Source organism: Neomonachus schauinslandi, chromosome 1 (genome assembly GCF_002201575.2).
Source record: "Neomonachus schauinslandi chromosome 1, ASM220157v2, whole genome shotgun sequence".
Classification (NCBI taxonomy): Eukaryota; Metazoa; Chordata; class Mammalia; order Carnivora; family Phocidae; genus Neomonachus; species Neomonachus schauinslandi.
Genome location: NC_058403.1, coordinates 208,881,233 through 208,902,544, shown reverse-complemented (window position 1 = coordinate 208,902,544; position 21,312 = coordinate 208,881,233). Strand labels below are relative to the sequence as shown.

At 61.8% G+C, this 21,312-nt stretch overlaps 2 protein-coding genes across 5 annotated transcripts; both read right to left on the bottom strand.

Annotated features, from left to right (window-relative positions):
• Window positions 1-649: 649 nt before the first annotated feature.
• Window positions 650-10,375, bottom strand: MAP2K7 (mitogen-activated protein kinase kinase 7). 4 transcript variants are annotated; one of them, XM_021705271.2, is made up of 12 exons: window positions 10,204-10,375; window positions 8,414-8,461; window positions 5,233-5,374; window positions 4,996-5,062; window positions 4,764-4,877; window positions 4,566-4,685; window positions 4,314-4,421; window positions 4,041-4,220; window positions 3,855-3,935; window positions 3,602-3,744; window positions 3,031-3,076; window positions 650-2,918 (listed from the first exon to the last, which is right to left on the bottom strand). In XM_021705271.2, exons 1-12 carry the CDS (start codon window positions 10,325-10,327, stop codon window positions 2,784-2,786), a joined length of 1,308 nt encoding a protein of 435 aa, XP_021560946.1. In that variant the 5' UTR covers window positions 10,328-10,375; the 3' UTR covers window positions 650-2,783. The 4 variants fall into 4 exon arrangements, with proteins under 4 accessions (XP_021560946.1, XP_021560945.1, XP_021560948.1 ...); XM_021705270.2 differs by having other exon boundaries at window positions 3,602-3,935; XM_021705273.2 differs by lacking the exon at window positions 8,414-8,461.
• A 1,302-nt stretch (window positions 10,376-11,677) lies between these two features.
• LRRC8E (leucine rich repeat containing 8 VRAC subunit E) lies at window positions 11,678-19,045 on the bottom strand. The gene is made up of 3 exons (XM_021705367.2): window positions 18,976-19,045; window positions 15,625-15,767; window positions 11,678-14,947 (listed from the first exon to the last, which is right to left on the bottom strand). Exons 2-3 carry the CDS (start codon window positions 15,760-15,762, stop codon window positions 12,704-12,706), a joined length of 2,382 nt encoding a protein of 793 aa, XP_021561042.2. The 5' UTR covers window positions 15,763-15,767; window positions 18,976-19,045; the 3' UTR covers window positions 11,678-12,703.
• Window positions 19,046-21,312: the final 2,267 nt, after the last annotated feature.

Below are 21,312 nucleotides of genomic sequence, written 5' to 3'. Positions count from 1 at the left end.
GAATCTGGAGACAGGAGACAGAGGCAGAGCCCACCTGCCCCCCCCCCCCCGTTCCCCCAGGCAAGGCAGAGGGGCGGTGGAGCCAAGAAAGGGCAACACGGGGATGGCAGCCTGATGGGCCGTGTCCCCAGCCTCTACGTACCAGGCGGTCCGCTGGGCAAGGTGGCGACCCCGGGGAGCAGGGCCAGCAGCAGGAGCGTGGCACCCAGCATGCTGGACCGGCACCCCCGAAGTGTGCCCCAGGAGTGCAGCTGCCCGCCAGACGGCACCCAGGCCCGACAGGTGGGCAGGCGGCCCTGTCCTTGGCTGAGCAGCCACCCCAGGAGGCGGGGGCGGTGGACTGAGGGGTGTGCATCAGAGCCGGCGCCCAAGGTCTGCCAGGGATTAAGGGCTCCTCTCCGGCCAACCTGTGGCTGGCGGGGTGGTGGGGAGGGAGGTCCGGCACACTGGTCACTTGATATGCGGCAACTCACTACAAATACGACCCTTCCAGGCCCGGCTGGGCTTCAGTCCCCCACCCGGGTGCAGAGGCCCCAACCCCTGGAATGGCACGGCTCCCCCCGCCCCCACCCCCGCCAAAGTTCAGGCCTCACAGCCCCTTCCCACCTCTTGCTGCCCCGGCCTGCCAAGCTCAAGACACACCACAGACTCCGTGGAAGAAAAGGGAGGGGTTTTATTCTCAAGCGTCTAAGGATTTACAAACAGGGGCATTTCGTTTTTAAAAAGGGCTGGGGGAATACTGGCGACCGGGGAAGGGGTCGTGGGCCGGCGGCCTCAGCCAAGCCGCCCCAGGCCCCTGCCCGCCCGCCCACCCGCTCCCCCCTCTGCCTGGTCAAGAAGGATGGCTGGTGACTGGCGACGGAGGGAGAGGACAGGAAAGAGGCAGAGGGGAAGAAGAGGTTCCCCCAGAACCCCCCACTTCACGCAGAAGGGGGACAGGGGCGGGCAGACGCACTCACAAAACAGAAAATAGTTAAATAAAAATAAATCCAGGTGGCTGGCCCCAGGGCCTTCACTGGCCCTGGGCCCAGCCACGGAACCTTCCAGCTACCCACAAAGGCCACGCCTCCCCTCCCCTCCTTGGCTGGGCCAGGTGAGGGAGGTGGGGGACCAGGCCTGTGGGCCCCCCACCCTGCCCCCATCCCCTCACAAAGGGGACCGGGGCAAGAGAAGGTGGCCGTTTCCCTCCCGGGCGGGGGGCAGAGAGCAGAGAACTCGAGGACTTTTGAACATGCGGCGTTTTGTGAGTTTGGAGCAGAACGAGAGTCCGCAGGACAGACAGGATACAGTGATGCCTAGGCCTAGACTGCGTCCGCTCCATCCGGCCAAGTTCCTCACCTTTGGTGTTGGTTGGTTTTGTGGTTCTGTGGGTTTCTGTTTTTGTTTTTTTGTTTTGTTGTCCACTTAATTTGCATGCATCACCAACAAAAAGGAAACACACCCCCTCCCATTCCAGCTGCTGCAGAGGGCGCGGGGCGGACTGGCCAGCTCTGGGGGAGTCGAGGGGCGCTCAGGGGCACTCCAAGGGCGTGACTGCCTGCACACGCCCAGCCCTCAGCCAGCCCCACCTCTGTCCTGTCACACGTCCTCGAACCCCCACACCCGCCCCTTGCACCCTCGATCCCTGCCTCCCCGGGGCCCCGGGGCCCCGCTCCTGCCACTACCCCCTCCACCACCTCCCTGCCGCAGCAGCGTCCGCTGCCCTCACCGTGCCCTGCACCCGCCTTCCCTGAAGGCCACCCCGTGTGGCCACGGCCCCTCGGGCTCCCTCCACGCCCCCTGAGGTCCTCAACTCACCCCCCCGAGCTGTGGCCAGTCTCCAGCCCCGAGGGCTGGCCCCAAGGGAGGAGGAGCCCCGCAGAGCCCACCTTTGGGGCTCGGCCCCGCACCCCGGCCCCAGACGCCTGTGCCCACAGGCGGTCAGGGGGCTCCACCACAAGCAGCTAAACATGACTTTGGTAAAAGTTTCTGAAGGTACCGACAAACCCCGTGAGAACAAGCTCTTTGCCCCCCCACCCCAAACACCCCACCAAGTACAATAAAATACAATAAACTCCAAAAAGGACCCCCTGAGATCAAAGAGAGAGAGAGAGAGAGAGAGAGAAAGAGAGAGAGAGAGAGAGACCAGCCCAGGCCCAGCTGCAGTCGTAACGCCCAGCCTGCCTTCCTGGGGCGAGGACACCAGCTGACGGACTCGCCACTGCCGGAGACCCAAGTGGACCCAGGAGTCCCCCAGGGGGGGCTGGCAGGGGGAGCCCGGGTATGGGCCAGGAGAGAGGCAGAGGCAGGGAGGGAGATGGGGAAAGCCAGAGAGGTAGACAGGGGATGGGGGAGGGGGGGGGGGGGGGGCGGGGAGCATGTCTGGGGGGGGGGGCGGGGGGGACAGCACACGGCGAGTGGGGGGGGAGGGGCGGGACGGGCGGCTCTCTCCCGGCCCCTGGGGGCCGCCCCAGCCCAGAGGTTACGACTGAATAAATAGCGAGTCTGCTCGTGGCCTGCTGTCTTCCGTTCACAGTGTCTGTCAGGGGGACGCACACGGCCGGCTGACCCCGGGAGGCCGGCTGACCCCGGGACGGGAAGGGCTGGGGCCTGGTGAGCCCATCTGTCCACGGCTGGTGGGCAGGGGGCTGGGGGTGGGTCGGCACCCCCTACTTTCTGTCCTCAGCCCTCAGCAGCTGTCCAGGTCCCAGGTCTCCCCTGGTGGGCAGCTGGGTGGCCAGGTGGGGAAGGGGGGCCTGTGGCCATGCCCCTGGCCCCCGGTGGGGCTGGCCGCCACCACGTGGCTACCTGAAGAAGGGCAGGTGGTGCTGGCTCAGGACTCCGCTAGTCCTCGGTGACTCAGTCTTCGCCATGACGTCCTTGAACCAGGATGCCACATCTACCTCCAGCATCTCGTAGCGCTTGATGAAGCTGTGTTCCTGTGGGCCGAGGGGTGGGGCTGAGGACGAGGGAGGTTCCCCCGGGGCGGCTGCTCAGGCCCCGGGCGGACGTCCCGGTGGGAGGGGGCGGGAAGGGGCCCCAGGTACTCACAAGTAGCTTATTATACTTTGGTCTCTTCCTGTGATCCTTAGTAAGGCTGAAGGAGAAGCAAAGAAAAGTAAGAACCGGGGAAGGAGAGGCCTGGCTGCCCTGGGGACTCAAGTGTCCCGGCTCCGAGATGGGGGTCTTCAGAATCTTGGGGAAGGAGCTGCTGTGTGCTCGCGGCCAGGGCTGCTTGCTGAAAAGCCCGAGGACCCAAGGCCTGCACTTGGGAATCCCGCCTGTGACAGAAGCCCAAACTGGACTGTGAGGGGCTCGTGGGGGAGGTGAGCAGGGCTCTCCCACGGGACAAGCAAACGTGGACACAACGCAGGCAGGATTCGGCTTGCAGCGGCTGGACGCACAGAGCCCCTGGCGCTGGGGCCTATCTGCTGTCCACAACCTCCCACGGCAAAGGGCAGGCTCAGGCCGGGGCCAACCCCGACTCCTAATGCCCAGGGCTCCGGGCCCAGCTCCTGCCTGCATCCCTGCCGGGGGCGCTTCCACAGTGGGGGCGGGGGCTTCTCCGTTCAGTCTGGCCCTGAACCCCCCTAGAACCCAGGCAGGCCGGCGGGCTCCTCACCAGTCTTTGACGAAGGACTGAAAGTCCCCTGAGAAGCCCATGTGGCCGGGCAAGAGCGGGGGCTCTTCCTGTAGGACTTTGGTGAGGACTTCAAAGTCTGTCTTGCAGTTCTTGTAGGGAAACTGTCCCGTCGCCAGCTCCACCTAGAAGAGAAGACCGGGCTGGACGGGCTGAGCACGGGTTCCTCCCCTCCCTTCCGCCTCCTTCTGGATCCCGAGGAGATGCTGCCCAAAAGGCGGGGGCCCCCACTCACCAAGGAGATGCCCAGGCTCCACACATCGGCCCGGATGTCGTAGTCTGGCTTGGTGGGGTCCGGGGGGTCTATGCGCTCCGGCTGCCCGCAGGAGAAGGGGAGGATGTACCCCCAGGCCAGTGCGGGCGCGCCGCCCCGATCCCCCACGCCCGCCGCCCGCCCAAGCGCTGCGGGGCTCCCACTCACGGCCATGTAGGCGGCGCAGCCAGCGCTGCGCGTCTTGGCCTTGGAATCGACCAGACGGCCGCTGATGCCAAAGTCACAGAGCTTGATCTGGCCCCGCTCGTCCAGCAGGATGTTGGAGGGCTTGACGTCACGGTGGATCACGCCGTGCTTCTCCTTCAGGTAGTAGAGCGCCTTCACGATCTGCAGCGAGGACAGCAGAAGGGCACCGGTGACGGGAGGACGGGGCCCAGGGGGGACGACCCGGCCGGCCGCACCCCTGCCCGACCCGCTCACCGCCACCGTCATCTTGCCCAGGATCCGCTCGGGGATGGGGCCCTGCACCCGCTTCTTGAGCTTCTCAGCGCACGTGCCCATGAGCTCCATGGCAATGAAGACATCCGTCTGTGGGGGCAGCACAGGGAGGCTTGGGCACGGCTGCAGCCCCTACCCATCCCCCCGCCACGGACTCCAGCTGTGGAGGAGACCCCGCGGAGCCCCCAGAGAGGCAGGGGAGCAGCGGAGGCCGCTGGCCGGGCGCGCACTCACATTCGTGATGAAGGTGCCGAAGCACTGCACGATGTAAGGACAGTCGTGGCTCTTGAGCACCACGTCCAGGTCCATGAGGATCCGCTTGTTCTCCTCCTTATTCCCGGAGCGCCGCATTTGCTGCACGGAGGGCCAGGGGAGCCTTAGTGCCAGGGTCTCAGGGCAGGGGAGGGGGCGCCCACCTGGGGCGGGGCTCACCTTGACGGCGATGACGTGGCCCGTCTTCCGGAAGCGCATCTTCCACACCTGGCCGCACGTGCCGCTGCCCATTTCCCCCAGGTTCTCCAGATCGTTGATTTCTGCTTGGTAGCGCTGGTAAGGACAGCCAGAGCTGGAGGATGGGCCAGGCCTGGGGCACCGCCCCCACCCCAAGGCCTAGCCCCGCGGTGCGTCTTGCCCACCCCCCAGGGGGCCAGGGCCAGGGTAGTACCTGGCCCCCAATGGTCAGGTAGCCCGTCTGCTTCATGATCTCCTGCAGCTTCTGGTCAATCTCGATGCTGGGGGGGGACAGGGAGGAGGTCCCGGTGGAGGAGGATCCCAACCAAACTGAGGCCACCCCAGTCCCCAACACACAGGGGTTCCCCTAGATTTAACCACCCTCCTCTCTGGGGCAGGCGAAGTGACCCCCCCCCCCCACTGGCCAGCTGGGCCCGTCCCAACAGCTTACCTCTCCATGCTGCGGGGCATGAACAAGGTTGGCGGAAGCCCCAGCATATTGCGGGGCCGGGCAGGGGGCGTGGGGTGCTGTGGAGAGCTCTCGGAGGACGGTGAGCGGCTGCCCCCATCATTGGCCAGTGGGAGCTGGAGGGCTGGGGGGGGTGAGAACCAAGGGTGAGAGGGGGTTAGCCACCACCTGGCATTCTGGGGCCTTGGGACTCTGGTCTCCCCCTCCCTGGCACCAGGTAGGCCAGCACAGACCCCCCAGCCCCCACCCCATTGGGCTGGAGGAGCTAGCGTCTCCCTGACCACTCTCAGGGTACCTTCTCCCACCCCCCTGACCTGGAAGAAGATGGAGTAGGCTGGCAGAGAGAGGTGGTCCTCAGAGGCTGAGGGACTGTCCCCAAGTCTATGCTGACACGGATCACGGCCCAGAGACTGATGACATCGTTCAGCCAGGCAGCCTTCCTGATATGTCCCTTTCCTCCCCACCTCTGCCCAGGAAGCAGACCCAGGGCCACAGTGCCCACACTCTGGACCATGTGAGGAAGGAATGCCTGCCAGGATCAGCCTGGGTTCTGGGCCTGTTGGCAGCACTGACCCTGGCTGCCCAATAAGAATCAGGCAGACCACCCCAGGGAGACACTGGGCGAGGGCCCCACACTTCCAGCTGCCTTGCCCCACATTCTGTTCCAGAGTCAGGGAGGGCCACCCTCTAGCCAGCAGGCTCATCTCTGAGCCTCCCAGCTTGGCCTGCAAAGCTGGGGCCAATGGGTGGGGGCAGGCCCCCAGGCTGGGCCTGTGTCCTCGGGGTGAGGGGATCCAGGTGGCACAGCCCCTCCAAGGGCTGGTGGGATGGGGGGGGTGGGGAGTGGGCCAGGCGGTGGGGGCTTCTCAGCAGCCTGCATGCGGACAGCTTGGGCATGCTACAGGCAGGCGGATAGGCAGCGGGCAGGCAGCGGGCACCCCGGGACGGGCAGGCGGCATTCGGGGATCGGGAGGGCAGGAGACAGACAAGACAGATGGGAGCCAAGACTTGGGGCCCAGCTGCCCAGAGGAGGCACTGCAGAGACAGGCCGGACAGGGGCCCGGGACAGACAGTAGGTTCCCTGCGGGGCTAGGATCCTCCCTGGCTGGGCTGGCAGTAGGGTGGGAACAGAGATCCGTGTGGCCCCTGGAGAAGACAGATAATCCTCCACTGAAGCCTCGTACCCCAGAGGCCCTGGTGCTCCAGAAGGGGGTCCCTAGCTGGGTAGGGCACTGGCTGAAAGAGTCTCCAAGTGGGGCCAGAGAGGACCTTCCTATGGAGAACGGCTGGCTGGGAGGCCTGGGGCCTGCCACTCTCCCACAACCCTCAGCTGATGCCCCCTTCTCTGCCTACACCCCCTGCCACGCTCCACGCTTTCCTCCCACAGTTCTGCAAGCACCTGGTACCGTGGGCCCAGTGACCAATGGACAGAGACAAATATGCTCGAACTGCTGGCATCTGGGTACTTTCCCCACATTGTTACCCTGGGCCCCTGACCACATCCAGAGTGAGGGAGCAGGTACAGGATCCTAACCTGCAGTCAGAGAAGGGACATAGGTCTTGCTAAGGCCTGCTCAGAGCAAAAGAAGAGCTCGGGAGGGCCCAGGGAGATGGCCAGGCTCAGCACCTGCACGGGCCTGGAGGCGTCACCTCCTGAGCACCCTCCCTGCTGCTCTAGTCCCTGGCTTTGTAGTGTCCTTGCTTCACTCCTCTGTCATGGTCAAAGTCCTAATCCCTCCCTCTCTCGCTCAACCACCTCAGGGGCACCTGAGGGGCCCCCCAATGCTCCCCTGTACCTGGACTCTCTGAGGATACTGCCAGGCTCTCGCCCCCGGAGGTATCTGGGCCCCTTTTCTGCCCTGCATGGTCAGCTCCTCTCTGGGGTGAGGACCACACCCCTACCCTCTCCACACTTCTGGGGTGGGGGGACAGATGCTTCCAGTGGCCCTACAAACTGAATCACGGTGGGGACTTGAGGGGGGCTGGCGTAGGGTGGCTAAGGTGGGGGAAGGGAGGAGGTACACAAAGGCCCTGAGAACAGAGGTTACAGAGGTGGTGACAGGCCACGCGGCAGGTCAGGAGGGCACAGTGAGAGCAAGAGGCTGAGTGAGAGAGAGAGAGAGAACAAGAGAGCGCATGGAAGCACACGGCTAACAGAGGCCACAGACGCACCAGGCTGTCAGTCTGACACACATGCACGCGTGTGTGCGCGCACACACACAGGACGTGGCAAAACCCCACACGCACACAGACGATACGCCGAGAGCCCTGAACAGAGCCAGGCCCACGCTGTCTTACACACACACACATACACGCGCGCGCACACACCCCCCTGCCCCAATCTAGTAACACCTACACAAGGGCCAACAGGGCCAGACCCCACCCAGCTGTCTGTCTCTCTGTCTCTTGTGCTCACTCACTCACACACACACACACACACACCCGCACACATCTGCTCCAGACCCGCTAGCGACTGCGCTCAGGCCCCGGCCGGCTGCTTCCTCCACCTTCCATCTCCGGCTCCCCGCCTGCCACGACCCGGTGCTCAGATCCCAGCTTCTCCAGAGGCTTCCCCAACTGACCACCCCCTGAAGAACTGGGCTTTTCTACAAGGCATCACTGCTTTCTCCACCTCTCCCAGACTGGGAAAGTGCTCACTGTCCGTGAGCGTCAGCCACGTGTCGAGTGGCCCGCGGTCCCTTCTATCCACTGCTGTGTCCCGAGTTGGGCGATGCGTGTTCGCTGTGCTGTTGAAACAAATCAACAGGCACAGCGATGGCCTGGCGCAACTCTCTCTCTCCCCCTTACATGCGCGCGCACACTACACACACGCGCACATACATGACCCCTTACACACACGCGCGCACACGTGACCTCTCACAGGCGGCAGACTCCCGGTGGGTAAAGGAGCTCACTTCCTCTTCCAGGGAGTCCAAACCTGAGCCCACCAGGAAGGGAGGAGTGGAAGGCGAGTGGACACAGAAGAAGAGGCCAAGTGGGCCGAACACTGTTGATCGCTGATGGTGTGGAAGGAGAGAAAGTAAGAGTGACAGGCGCGCACGCGCACACACAGCATGGGGGGTGGGGGAGGGCATTCTGCGGCGGGGCAGCGGTTAGGTCAATGGTGCAGACGTCCAAGCGACGATGATAAAAAGGCTGGTACCTGCTCGTTGGGACGGGGCAGGAGCAGGGCTTAGAGTGATCACAATAACTGGATGGGGAAAAGGAAGAAAAAAAACAACACCACGATAAATCACAACAGAAACAACTGATTTGTCCAAAAGAAAAGAAATCAAATCATAACGAAGAAGAGAGGGAGGCGCGAGGCACCAAACTGCAGAGACGGGTAGAAACCGACAGAAATGGGAGGACCGGGAGCATGGGATGGAGCTGACAGACACAGACGCCTGGAGGGGGCTCCTCAGGGGCCTTCCCGCCGTGGGCCTCACTGTACCTCGCTCTGCACCTGGGACAGCCACCCCATAAGGCAGCCCCGGCCCCATACCCAGCCCTGTCTCATCCATGCCGGGGCTAGGGGAGGCAGCACCGCACAGCCCAGCAGGGACCCTCCAGTCCTGGGAGGGCTTTCCGCCCCAGGGAGGAACCCACGCTACCCCAAGTCAGAAGAGTGAGGGATGAGGAGTGGACCGCACACAGGGACTGGGGGTGGTCAGGCTGTGAAGGTCAGGCTGGGTGAGCAGGGAGTGACCTCAATACCCCGATATGGGGGTGTGTGCCCCCTCCTACCAGGATGACCCCACAGGGAGCTACATAAGCTACAAGGATCATATCAGAAGTACAAAGGAGGGCAATTTGCCAGCTCAAAAGACACAAAGTGTGTGGTGGGGTGCTATTCATCAGGTCTGTGGGGAGGGTGAAGACCTGATGCCCTCTAGCTGAGAGATTTGGGGAGGGCGTTTCGTGGGACATAAAGAAACTAGACAGTGGTTGTGGTAATCCCAGGCCAGGTGTGAGTGTTGGGGGAAGGAGGAGCAGCTTTTGATTCCAGATGATAAAATGCCAGGGAGGTAGTCACAGAGATAGCGGGATCAGAGAGAAGTGTACGTGGGCTGGGAGGTCGAGATATCACCACACTGGCCTCACGGTACCCCTAGGCCAGGTGAGTGTGGGTGTGTAGGGAAGAGGAAGTTACTAGAGTCCAGATGAGGAAAAGCTGCTAGGCTGGGGGCTGGGTGTGTATTTTTGGAGAAGCTAGACAGTCCCCAAGATGGTGGCAGTGAAACCAGTCAGAGAAGTCTGAGGGGGCCTGGTGTATGTGGGTAGGGTGTGCGTGGGAGGGGGCCTGCTAGGCCCAATGACAAGGTCCCAGCCTGGGAAAAAGGGATTACTGGACACAGTCACAGGGAAAGAGGTCAGAGGAATAGGGAGTTATATGTGGTCAAACGACCTCAGGTGTCACCCGGGCCAGGTGCGCGTGTGTATGAGTGTGAGTGGATCATCCACTGAACCATCTGACGAGGACCCAGGTACGGAATGGGGCAAGGGGCCTCCTGCCAGGCACTGAGACGGCAGGAGCGAAATCATCTGGTCGGAAGGGGCGTCCGTGTTTGCGAGGAATCTGGATGTGGTCGCGGTCGCGTGGATTAGGGGAGCGCGGCTCCGGGTAGGTGAGGGTGACACAGGCTCCGAGGATCACGGTGAGGGGGCGGGTCATCAGGTGGGGGGCCCTGCCCTGGGGCCGGGTAACTGGGCTCGTAGGCCCCGTAAGGGGGAACCCCTACGTTGGAGGAGGACCGCCCGGGAGCCCGCGGCCCCACGCCCCCCGGGTCACCGTGACCCTCTCCCCGCGAGCCGACAGCAGGGGGTACGGGGTGGCGAGGAGGAGGAGCAAGAGCGCCCCGGAAGCGGGGGCGGGGCCTGACGACGGGGGCGGGGCTGCCCGCGGCGCGCGCCCCGCCCCGCCCGCCCCCTCCCCCACGCCGCCGTTCTTACTGGGCCTGGGCCGCTGGGGGCTGATATCCAGGTTGAGGTCGATCCTCCGCCGGGCCTCGCGATTCTCCTGCTTCAGCTTTGCTTCCAGGCGGGACAGCTTCTGCTCCAGGGAGGACGCCGCCATCTTCCCCGCCGCCGCCGCGCACCGCCCGGCCGCCCGTCAGTCCGGCAGACAAACACCGCACTGCGCCTGCGCCTGGATGACCCCACCGAGCCGCCGTCTCTCCCTGCACGGCGCATGCCCGCGACGCGCACTCGCCCATCCCGCGTGCCTACGCTCCGCGCATGCGTGCTTCTTCCCAGTGGGAGGGGTGACGCCACCTAGAGCTCGCGTCTGGCAACGTGCAAATCCTCTCACTGTGCTGCGCACGCGCGGATTCCGAGCGCACTCTCGAGAGGCGCTGTGTTGAAATCCATTCACTGTTCTGTAGAGAAGGGCGGGCGGGGAAAACGGCGCGCCTGCGTACGGAGGGGTAGACGCGATCCCGCGCGTGGCCCTTGGTGCGCATGCGAAACATTGGCTCGCTCTTCTGCCGCTGTTACTGGGAGTAGCTCCTCGTTTTTGCTGTTCCCCGCCCGGCCTGTTCTCTGACACCCACGCTCCCTCCCAGCTGCCTTTCTCGTCTGGGACAGTGCTTCATTAGGATCCCTGTTAGGCTTAATTGCTGACTCCTCACCATAATTAGGCGCCCGTGGGGAGCCCTTTCTATTTCAGCAAGCTCGGGCTTGACCAAGGACTGGCGGTAGGGGCGGGGTAGGGCTCCGTCACTGTAGGGGCCCTAGGACCAGCGGCATGGGGGACCCCTGATCTCGACCACAGGGCCAGGGTCATGGCCAGAAGAGTTCCAGGTCAGACCCAGATGGGATATTTTAAGACTTTCCCTCATCTTCCTTCCCCGGAATGTGAGCCCAGCTCCTGGACAGTGCAGGAGACGGGCCTTGGTGTTAATGCGCCTCGGCCTGTCTTCCCCGTCGCTTAACTGGTCTGATGGGTGCCGGGGAAAATGTCCGCAACTGGAATCCTGGTTTTCGGAAAGCAGCTTGCCTCTGCTCTCGTTGCCAGGAAGAGGCTCGCCTTTTGCAGACACCTCGAGGTGTCCAGTCCCAGGAGGTCAGGGTCAGTCAGGCTGTGCCCTACCTGCTCCTGGTCCAGCACAGGAACACTGGTGGGCGCTGAAGGCTTGTGGGGACTTCTGTGGTGACAACTTATGGTGGAACAGATACCAGAGAGTGGAGTCTGGAGAATTAACAAGGAATGTAGAGGAAAAGGGGTTCTCCAGAAAAAAGCTGGGCAGAGGATGCCACCTAATTTCTTCTGATAAGCTGAGGTCTCCCTGCCTCTGCTTCCGGGACAGAAACTCATAGCCTTGATTCTGGCACGTGACTGTCTTTGCTTGCCTGTAATTGGTCTGGTGAAATGGAAGGCTTAGACAACAGAAGTGGATAGCAGAGATCAGAAGTTTAGTTCTCATAATTCATATTATTTATTAAGCACCCACTGATAGATGCTCCCTCACGCAGGGAACACTTGAGAGACAAGTCTCTGCCTGTGCTCAGAAGAATGTAACCTCCACGGCAGGCGTTCTTAACCCTGGAGTCTGCCATCCTTAGGATGTCCACGAGTGGCCCTCTGGGACATCTGGGGGAATCTGTTGACTGCCTGAAGTTGCTTGCGGACATTTGCGTGTATGTGTACCTGAGCATTTTCCTGGGAAAGGAGGTGCCCAGCTTTTATCAGATGTTCAAAAGTTCTAGGACTTAAAAAGGGTTCAGAATCCCTGCTCTGGACATCCAGATTCTGTAGGTCCATAGTTCCCAACATACAGGCCTAGGACCACCTGCATCAGAGTTACCTGGGATGTTTATTTATAGGCAGGTTCCTGGCCTCCAACCAGACCTGAGTCAGTCTTTCAGGGGTGGGGCCTGGGATGTTTTGTTTTGGGGATGTTGATTTTGATGCATAGCCAAATATGAGAACCACTTTTCTGAGTTCACGTGTCTGCAGCAAACAACTTATAAATAAGGGATTGACATCAAAGTTGGGGGCGAGGGTCGCTGGTCCCTTGTGTCTGTGTCCCCTCCCTGGGAGAGAATCCCAGAGATAAGCTGTTTTGGTCGGGGCCGGGGGGGGGGGTGTGTGTGTGTGTGTGGAGAGGGTTGAAATCCCATTGGGATGTGCCCCACCCCCATATATGGCACTAATTGAGCTAGAATGTCCAGGGGCAGGGCAGGACAGCCCGCCAAAGACACAGGTATCTTTGGTCTGAGAATCCTATGACTGAGTTAATCCCTCTATGATGTTCCACCCCAAATCCACAGCCTCCTGTCTCTTCTCAGACAGACCAGTCCCAGGATCCTGCCTGGACCCCACAAGGTTGATGTGTCTGCTCCTCCTCTCCTGGCCCGGGCCCTCTTGGCCACCTCTCTTGAAGACAACAGTAGAGGTTCTGGGGTGGAAGCATCCAGAAGGCCTCTTACCCCAACCTTCCCCACCTCTGCTTTATTCCTCCTCCAGCTTCTCCCGCACCTCTGCCGGCAGGCCCTCGTAAAGGGTGTCCTCCACCAGGAGCCCCGCTTTCTTGAGTCCCGCACAGTTGCCAAGCTCTTCTGGCAGGGCCTCCAAGCGGTTGCCCTTGAGCTCCAGGCGGCTGAGGGCTCTGAGGGCCCCCACCTGGGGCGAGAGCTGGCTCAGGTGATTGTAGCCCAGGAGCAACGTCCGCAGCTTGCGGCAGAAGAAGAGCTCGTCGGGCAGGGCCTCCAGGGCATTGTAGGACAGAGCCAGGTGCTGCAGGTTCTGGAGGAGGCCCAGCTCGGGTGGCAGGGAGCGGAGCCCATTGTGGGAGATGTCCAGCAGGCGGAGGCCGGAGCACATGCCCAGCTGGCTGGGCAGGGTCTCCAGCTTGTTGTGGCTGAGGTAGAGCTGCTCAAGTCCCCGGAGCTTACGCACGTGCTCCGGGACGTAGGCGATCTGGTTGTGCCACAGCCTGAGCGTGACCAGCTTGCGACAGTGCTGGAAGCTGAGGATCTCCTCAATGGACCGCAAGTGGTTGTCCTTGAGGTCGAGTTCCTGCAGCGCGCCCAGGCTGAAGATGGCATGGGGGATGCGCTCCAGCCCGCAGGCCACCAGCTCGAGCTCCCGCAGCGCCGCCAGCTTCTTGAGGCTGTTAAGGGCCAGCAGGCGGGCCCCATCGTTGTGCAGACTGAGCCGCTGCAGATGCCCGGCCACGTCAGTCACGCTGGCTGGCACCTTGCTGGCATTGCTCCGCAGAGACAGCACCTTGAGCTGCTTCAGCTCCCGGAGGCTCTCGAGGGTCGCCGCCCGAGCCAGCTCTGGGGGGAAGAGCCCCTCCAGGTGCAGCTCCTCCAGGCCCCGCAGCCCGAACACCCACAGGGGCACCTCGCGGAGCTCCTCACACTTGACGCGGATGACCTTCAGGCGGTCCCGCAGAAAGATCTGCAGGGAGAAGGGCAGCCTGGCGGGTGAGTGGAGCAGGCTGAGCTCCTGCAGGTTCACCAGCTGTGAGAGGCCTGGGGGGAAAGTGATATCACAGATGGCCTCCAGCCGGAGCGCCTCCACCTCGCTGAGCTCGAAGACAGTGTCGGGCAGCCCCGGGAGCATGCAGAGGGTCAGCTCGAGCTGGCCCCGGGCGTTGCGCTGCAGCTTCTGCCGCAGCTTCTCAGGCGTCCACTCGTGGTTCAGGTTGAGCTGCTTCAGGCGGCTCTCACTGACTTCAGAGAGGAAGACGGCGAAGCGCTTGGAGTAGAGCGAGTCATACTGGTCGATGAGGTGTAGCATGAAAGCAAAGTCATTCTTGACATCCGGTATGTCACCCATGCCGGTCTCCTCCCGCACTGAACGGAAGGAGTACTCCTTGAGGGGCCGATGGAAGAGCCAGTAGAGGGTGTAAAGACAGGTTAGCCCGTAGACGCACACAAAGGAGATGTAGCAGAAAGCCAGCTTGGAGAAGAGGTGGGCCTTGGTGTGATTGCAGCAGAAGCTGGCGTAGCCTGTGACCTCCGAGGTCTCTACCCTGCAGGCCACCAGGAAACTGATGTTCTCCACGTAGACCAGGTTGTAGACCAGGATGGCAAAGAACTTGCAGACTTTGAGCACCGTTTGCCGGATGTACATGGTATACAAGATGTCTCCCTCCTCCACGTGCATGCGGAACTTCTTGACCTTCTCAAACAGGGCTTTGGCCTGTTCACCCTCCTTCTTATCCAATAGGGTGAGGGCCGGTGGCTCAGTGACCACCTTCTCAGGCTCCACCAGCACCTTTTCCTTCTCACCCTCACTTGCTTTCCCTGGCCCTGCGGAGGCCTCCATGGTCGCTGTCGCCCGTCCCGCGGCGGCGCCCTTGTGGTTCTCCCCAGAGACCTCGGACAGGGCCCGCGTGGTCCACGGTGAGTCGAAACACTTGCCCAGAATGGAGGTGAAGTGCTCGATCTTAGAGCTGGTGCCAGGGAACTTGAACCAGAAGCTGGTGCAGACCATGAACATGAGCGTGTGAATGACGACCAGGTAGGGGAAGTACTTGGCATACCAGTGGAGGGCTGTCTCGTAGCAGAGCTGGTTAATGAAGCTATACTGCTGTAGGTCCAGGTTGTTCTTGAGGCCGCTGACCTCCCGGAGGCCCCCCATCTCCTCGGAGACCCCCCGTGGCAGCAGTTGCTGGCATGGGGCCTCTGATAAATTCTCCCGGAGTTCATGACTGGGCAGACAGATGATCTTGTCCTGGGTCACCTGGGAATGAGGGTGGGGGAAGAGGGTCAAGGAGCTGGCTCGGCCTGCATAGTTGGGGGGGGGGGAGGCGGGCTGAAGGTGGGAGGAGGCCCCAGTCCCTGACTGTCCTGAGCTGGCTGTGGTTTTGGAAGAATCGCTAAACCTCTGAAAGCACCTCAGTCTTTGAAAAAAGGAGTTAGCTTGAATGGGATCCTCCCGCTCTCCCCCCCCTCCCTGCCCCCGCAAAAGATACTGAAGTCCTAATCCTTAATACCTATGAATAGATAGTCTTTGCAGAGCAGACGTGATCAAGTTAAGGTGAGGTCATTAAAGTGGGCCCTAATTCAGTATGACTGTGTCCTTTGGACATAGACACACACACACACTGAGGAAAGATGAGCGAACGTCATCTATAAACCAAGGAATGCCGGAGGCCACCGAGGAGCCGGGAAGGAGAAAGGCATGGAACCGACGCTCCCTCACAGCCCGCGGAAGGAAACAATCCTGTCAACACTTTGATTTCACGCTTCCGGGCTCCAGAATTGCGGGAAAGTTAGCAGGAAGACTTCCGGAATCCCCGGCCCCGCCCCACCAGGCCCCGCCCGCATCGGCCCCGCCCCTGCGCCCTCGCCTCCAGGCCCCGCCCCCTACGCCCAGGCCGCGCTATGCCCAGGCCCCGCTCCAGCCTTGCGCCTTACCTGCAGGGTGCAGCCAAAGACCCCGATCATGAGCATAGCCACGGTGAGGTACTCCGCCAGCACGTCCCACCAGGGTTTGAGCACCTTGAAGGCGGGCTGCTGTTCCGTGAACTGCTTGAACTCGGCCACCGGAATCATCTTTCCTGCGGGAGATGGGGAGGCAGGGGTTGCAGAGACCCTCAAGAGGGGGCGCCTGGTCGTGGGCCCCCAGCGAGCCAGACACGTGCCTCTGCTCCCAATTTGTGCTCTTGCCTGCCCAAATCTGGCAGAGCGCACGAGCTGTGTGCCCCCTTCCCCTCTCCCCCAGACCTCCCCTCCTTCCTGAAGCCAATCTACTACCGTTCTCCCCACTTCTGCTCCCCGGGATCCCTGCCCCCATCTGACGCTGCTGGCCCTTTCGGACGGACAGTCCACGGGGCCGCTGTCCCCCAGCTAGCCCGTGTGGCCCTCTCCCAGAACCCAGCCACCGCCCACCCTTGATGCCAAGCCCGAAACGCTCGCTCTGCTGCTCTGACTCCAGACACCTCGTGTCCGGGCGGCTGGCCCCGGCTCTCTCTGCCGCTGGGCGGGAGAGCCGCTGAGGCAGGCTTGGGACTTCCGGGGTGTGGGCCCCCCCACCCCCTTCAGGGGCGCTCCAGGCACCACCTCCAACCTCCAACCGGAAAAGCCGGCTGGAGCCTGGCTCTGGTTACAGGGCCCGAGGGGCAGGGAGTGGCAAAACCGAAGGCTGGTCAGTTAGGGGACGGGAGGACTAGGACACCTGGGTGTCTAGAGGGGCTGGTGCCCAGAATCTGGGGCAGAAAACAGAAACCTGGGTAGGGGGGTGTCAGGATGGCCGAAGGGCAGAGGATTGGGAAATGGAAAACGCAGGGAGCAGCTGGAGTGACACCTACGACCCGGCTGGGGCTGGGCGGCCAGCCCACTCTGTCCCTGGGTTTCGTTTCAGACCAAGGTATCATTATTTCAGATACGGACGGCCAGGAGCAAGTCCCAGGGGGGCGTGTGCCACGAGCTGGGCCATCACCCTCCCAGGCAGGCCGCTGGGGAGGCTCCCTCCTCCACTCCCTGAGGCTGGACGGAAGGAAAGGGAGGCAGCAAGGCCCCCACTGCTTCCAAGGGGGCTCCTAGGCTCGACTGCCCCTCCCAGCATCCGTGCTCCTCTACCCTGCCAGTTTTCCCACGTGGGGTTCCTGGAGGCTGGGCAAGGGACGGAGGCATCTGGGCCATCAGCTGGTCCCCCAGCCTTCCACCCATTGCTTAGGGGGAACCTGGCCCTGGACCACACCTCAGCCAATTGCTCAACACTTCCCTCCCTCCCTTTTTTGGTCCCCAGGTGCATGAGGCCTTGGGTTGACTCCTGGTTGGGGATGGCGTGGATGTGGGCAGGGATACAGGATGCGGGCTCTGCCCACCAGGCTGAGGGTGGGGCAGTCCCCCACACCTTCTAATCCCATCAGAGGCCCTCACTTTGGGACGGCAGGGGCAGGGCCCCCTGACTCGGGCCCTGACTCACCCAGAATCAGGCGCAAGCAGGGGATGCTCAGACAGAACCGAGGCTCCCTCCCACAATGCCCCATCCTTCACTCTCAGTGTGAGCGTAGAGAGAAAGAAAAGTTGAGTGTATCAGTCCAGTCACCGGGGAATCTTAGAGAAACATATGCAGGGCGGCTCAACAGCACCCAGGGGCCCAGTGTACACTAGCCATCCAAGGGGACACCTGGGGGCATTCTGAGTGTGCATCTGGATGTACACACTGAGCTGAGGGGGAGACCCAGGACCAGTTCCAGCCAGCCGCTGTTCTCCCTGCCCTGGGGACCTGTCCCTCTGAGGGACCCCACTCTGCTGTTTAACCTAAGAAGAGTACTTCTGGGGGCTGTGACAGAAATAGACGGGCAGGGACCAACTTCCTGGCTGCGTCCATCTCGCACTGCTGGGAGCTCCAGCACCCCCCACGCCAGGACTACAATCAAAGGCAAGAAGGCAGAGACACCCAGGGTCCCCAGGGGAAGGCCCCGTGGCTCCCACGGAACAAGGTATATACACAACACAAATCCGAGGCAGACACGGGGGTTATCATTATCTGTCTCCATGACTCAAACAGGATGGTCTGAACCTGCCATTAAGCTTCCACAGACACAAGACTGGCCCCCCTTTGTCTGAGCAGGGCTGGTGGGAGGGCCCCGGGGCAGAGGGCTTGAGCTAGGGGGAGTCCAGAGGAAAACAACCACAGGGCCACATGCAGCTTATGGCCACCAGATGCTTCCAGGACCTCCTTTTATCCCAACTCTGTGGGGGGGGGGAGAGGGGGGTTGCTGCAACCCTCATTTTCCAGACTCACGGGGAGGGAAATAGCCAGCTCGAGGTTTCACAGCTACAAGTGGTATTTAAGGCGTAACCCCCAAGTCTCGTCTGGCTGGTGGCACCCCCTGTATTGTGGTGGGTGAGAACCTCTTGCTGAGATGCAGCATCTTCGCCAAAAGAACCTCAGAGGGGAGCTCTGGCAGAGAACAGATGGGCCGACGCTGCTCTGGAGGCCAGGTTGGGGGCCCCTGGTCCACCTAAAGACCAGGTACTGCCCCCTGCCCATCCTGAGCTCCACCCATCCCTACCTCACCCCTGCTTCTCCTCTCTCAGGCCCTCCCCTGAGCTCCCAGCTGGCCTCCCAAAACAGGGAGTGGTGGGTGCTCCTGGTCCAGCCCCCTCCTCACCCACAGCCCATGCTAATGGGCAAGGAAGACACAGCGATAGCTTTCAGCCCTGAAACAGGCTTTGGAGCACACAGGTCCGATCTTTGACTTACACAAGAGAGAAACTAAGAAAAAAAGCGTGAGAAACTGAGGTCAGGGGTGGGGGTGGGGGGGTGGCCCCTTAGTAGCAGATCTTGGGCCAGGCCCCAGCTCGGGTACTCCCAACCTAGTACTTTTCTGAGCTGCCCTGCCAGGACTCGGGAGCGAAGGGGGTCTTGAGGTTTAATAGTCCCAGAGGGGGCAACCTGGTAAGGACCCCAAGGGGTATGGTTCTGGGGCATTGAGGGGTTCGCAGAGGTGAGTTGTGGCTGTTGTCCCAGCAGACAAGGAAAGGGGAATGGGGTCAAGATCGCCCCCCCGGGGGGTCTCCCCCATCCTGCTGATCTTCCTTCCGTCCTTGGCCAGGCCCGCCCGCTCCCGCACAGGCGCCCTTGGGCTGGCCACGGCCGAGTCTCTCGCTGCCCCCACCCCCTCCCCAGCTCCTGGTGCGCCCCGGCGGGCCGCGGGCTCGGCGGCAGTGCCAGCGTCACCTGGGGCGGTCGTCACGTGGGACAGACCCCTGCCCCACCACCCCGTCCCCAGGGACAGAGAGCCACCTACTCACCGCTCCGGCTGGGACGCTGGGCCCAACTTCTGGGTCCCTGGGAGCGGAGCGGCCGGGACTCCCGCAGAGTTCCCGGGCCAGCCTGGGTGAGTCAGGGCGGGCGGGCGGGACAGGAGCCCGGGAGCCGCCCCGCCCAGGGGACGTCCCGGCCCCGCCTCCCTTTGGGCCCTCCCAGGTCGCCCCCAACTCCCGGCGCCGAGGGATTGCGGGAGGAGTCTACCTCGGCTCTCCCCCGAGGTGGGTGAGGGGCGGGCCGGAGGAGCAGGGGTCTTAGAACTTTGGGTCAGGCTGCAGTCGGGGAGACCGAGGGGGCCCGGAGGCACTGCGCTCCCGAAACCAGCCTCTGGGCCTCCTTCCAGGATCCAGGCTGTAGAGACCCTGTCAGGAACAGGTGAAGAGCCTCCTCCTCCCCCACCCCCACCCCCAGGTGCGGCCACCTGGGCTTCAGGCACAACCAAGGAACCAGTGAACAGAGTCCGGGGAAGGGAAGGGGGTTTCCCTTTTCCTGCTCTGAGCACCCAGCCAAGGGAAGCTGAGCAGAGTGGGGGTGCTTATCTGTGTGACCCTGCCCAAGCTGGAGACCTGCTCTGGACTTCTGGGGAAGGGATAGGAGTAAGCTGCTCTTAGGTCTGGGGTAGGGTGGGGGGTGCGGTGAGGGGAAGCACAGGGGCCAGAGGGCTCTCTGGGATCCGGGGCTGGAGTCCAGTCTGGGAGGTTCACTTCTAGAAAGGATGACTACCTCCCCACCCCCACTCATTCCTCCTCAGCCAAGGAGGCCTGAGCTGGGTCTTAGACTAGCAAAGCACCCAGGTCAGCCTGGAGGCGTCTGATGAACCTTGATGGGTTCTGTCTGCAAACCTCGAGGGAGAGGGGACCTGGACGAAATGGGAGAACGAGACCCCTCCCCTGTGGGAAAAAGAAGCCCATGAGTTCACTAGACTCGAGTTCACTAGACAGCCAGAGACCTGAGACTCCAAACCTTGAGGATGGGACCTCCCCTCAGCTTAGGTTCCTGTGTGAAGCCTTGTGATGGGCATGACCCTTGGAGACGTGACATCTCCGAAGTGTCTGTGGGCTCCACCACAGGCAGCCCCAAGATAGACCTTCATTGTGAGGCCAAGATAAGCAAGGCCCCCTTCTCTCTCAGAGCTTCTGCCCGAGTGGGGGCAGCCAACACAGAGGTAAGCATGCAAACATGCCAGGGAACGAGATCTCCATCTGTGACAAGTGCTGTGCATGTAACTACGCCGGGTGAGGTGGGTAACGAAGGCCAAAGCCACTTTGGGCCATCTGAGATGGAGTCATTGCTCCCTCTCCTTCGCCCCCTTCCCGCCCCTGGAGAAGCTCCTTCGGATCCATGCCCTGGGGATGGGGGTGGTGGTGGTTTACAGCTTTATGCTGGAGTGAGCATCCTTTAAAAAAAATTAAAAAGATTTTTTTAATAAAGATTTTATTTATTTATTCATGAGAGAGAGAGAAGCAGAGGGAGAAGCAGGCTCCCCGCTGAGCAGGGAGCCCGACGCGGGACTCGATCCCAGGACCCTGGGATCATGACCTGAGCCGAAGGCAGACGCTTAACCATCTGAGCCACCCAGGCACCCCAAAATAAAAAAGATTTTATTTTATTTGAGAGAGAGAGAGAGAGAGCGCGCGCACACAAGTGGGGGGAGGGGCAGAGGGAGAGGGAGAAGCAGACTCCCCACTGAGCAGGGAGCCCGATGTGGGACTTGATCCCAGGACCCTGGGATCATGACCTGAGCTGAAGGCAGACCCCCAACCGACTGAGCCACCGAGGCGCCCCTGGAGTGAGCATCCTGATACACATCGCTTTGCACACTTATACGAATCTCTGAGGTCACTGGGATGGAAGCCCCATGACCCCAGGCACATGTCCCTCCTGCTCCCCACTGTGTCCCCAACACTTCAGTGGTGCCTGGCACACCGTGGGCATTCAGTAAATGATGGTTGGGTGGATGACTGAGGTGTTGTCTTAGTTCACACTCCTCTAGCGCAGACCCTGAGACAAGGAATTGGATCCCAGTGGTCTACCTGGAAGGTGATCCCAGGAAGCACTGGAGTGGGGCAACGGGGAGGGGAGACCGGGAAAGGAAGGAGGCCAGTAAGCATGAACAAGGGTACGCGAATGAGGGTAAATGAACAGGTTCATGGGCAGCTAGGGCTCTGTTCTGCTGGGGAGCTCTGGGAGATGCTGGAGGACACACCTCCACGTTGCCCCCACCCACTTGGCCGTTGTGGATCATGTTGCCATGAACATGGGTGTGCACTTATCTCTTTCTTTCTTTCTTTCTTTCTTTCTTTCTTTCTTTCTTTCTTTCT

Coding starts and splice junctions, on each gene's coding strand:
- LRRC8E (XM_021705367.2), bottom strand. CDS start 15,762: ATGATTCCGGTGGCCGAGTTCAAGCAGTTCACGGAACAGCAGCCCGCC. Junction 14,948..15,624: donor TCTTTGGCTGCACCCTGCAG/GTAAGGCGCAAG, acceptor CCTCATTCCCAG/GTGACCCAGGACAAGATCAT.
- MAP2K7 (XM_021705270.2), bottom strand. CDS start 10,327: ATGGCGGCGTCCTCCCTGGAGCAGAAGCTGTCCCGCCTGGAAGCAAAG. Junction 4,878..4,995: donor ACCTGACCATTGGGGGCCAG/GTACTACCCTGG, acceptor TGTCCTTACCAG/CGCTACCAAGCAGAAATCAA. Junction 4,221..4,313: donor TGGGCAAGATGACGGTGGCG/GTGAGCGGGTCG, acceptor TCCTCGCTGCAG/ATCGTGAAGGCGCTCTACTA.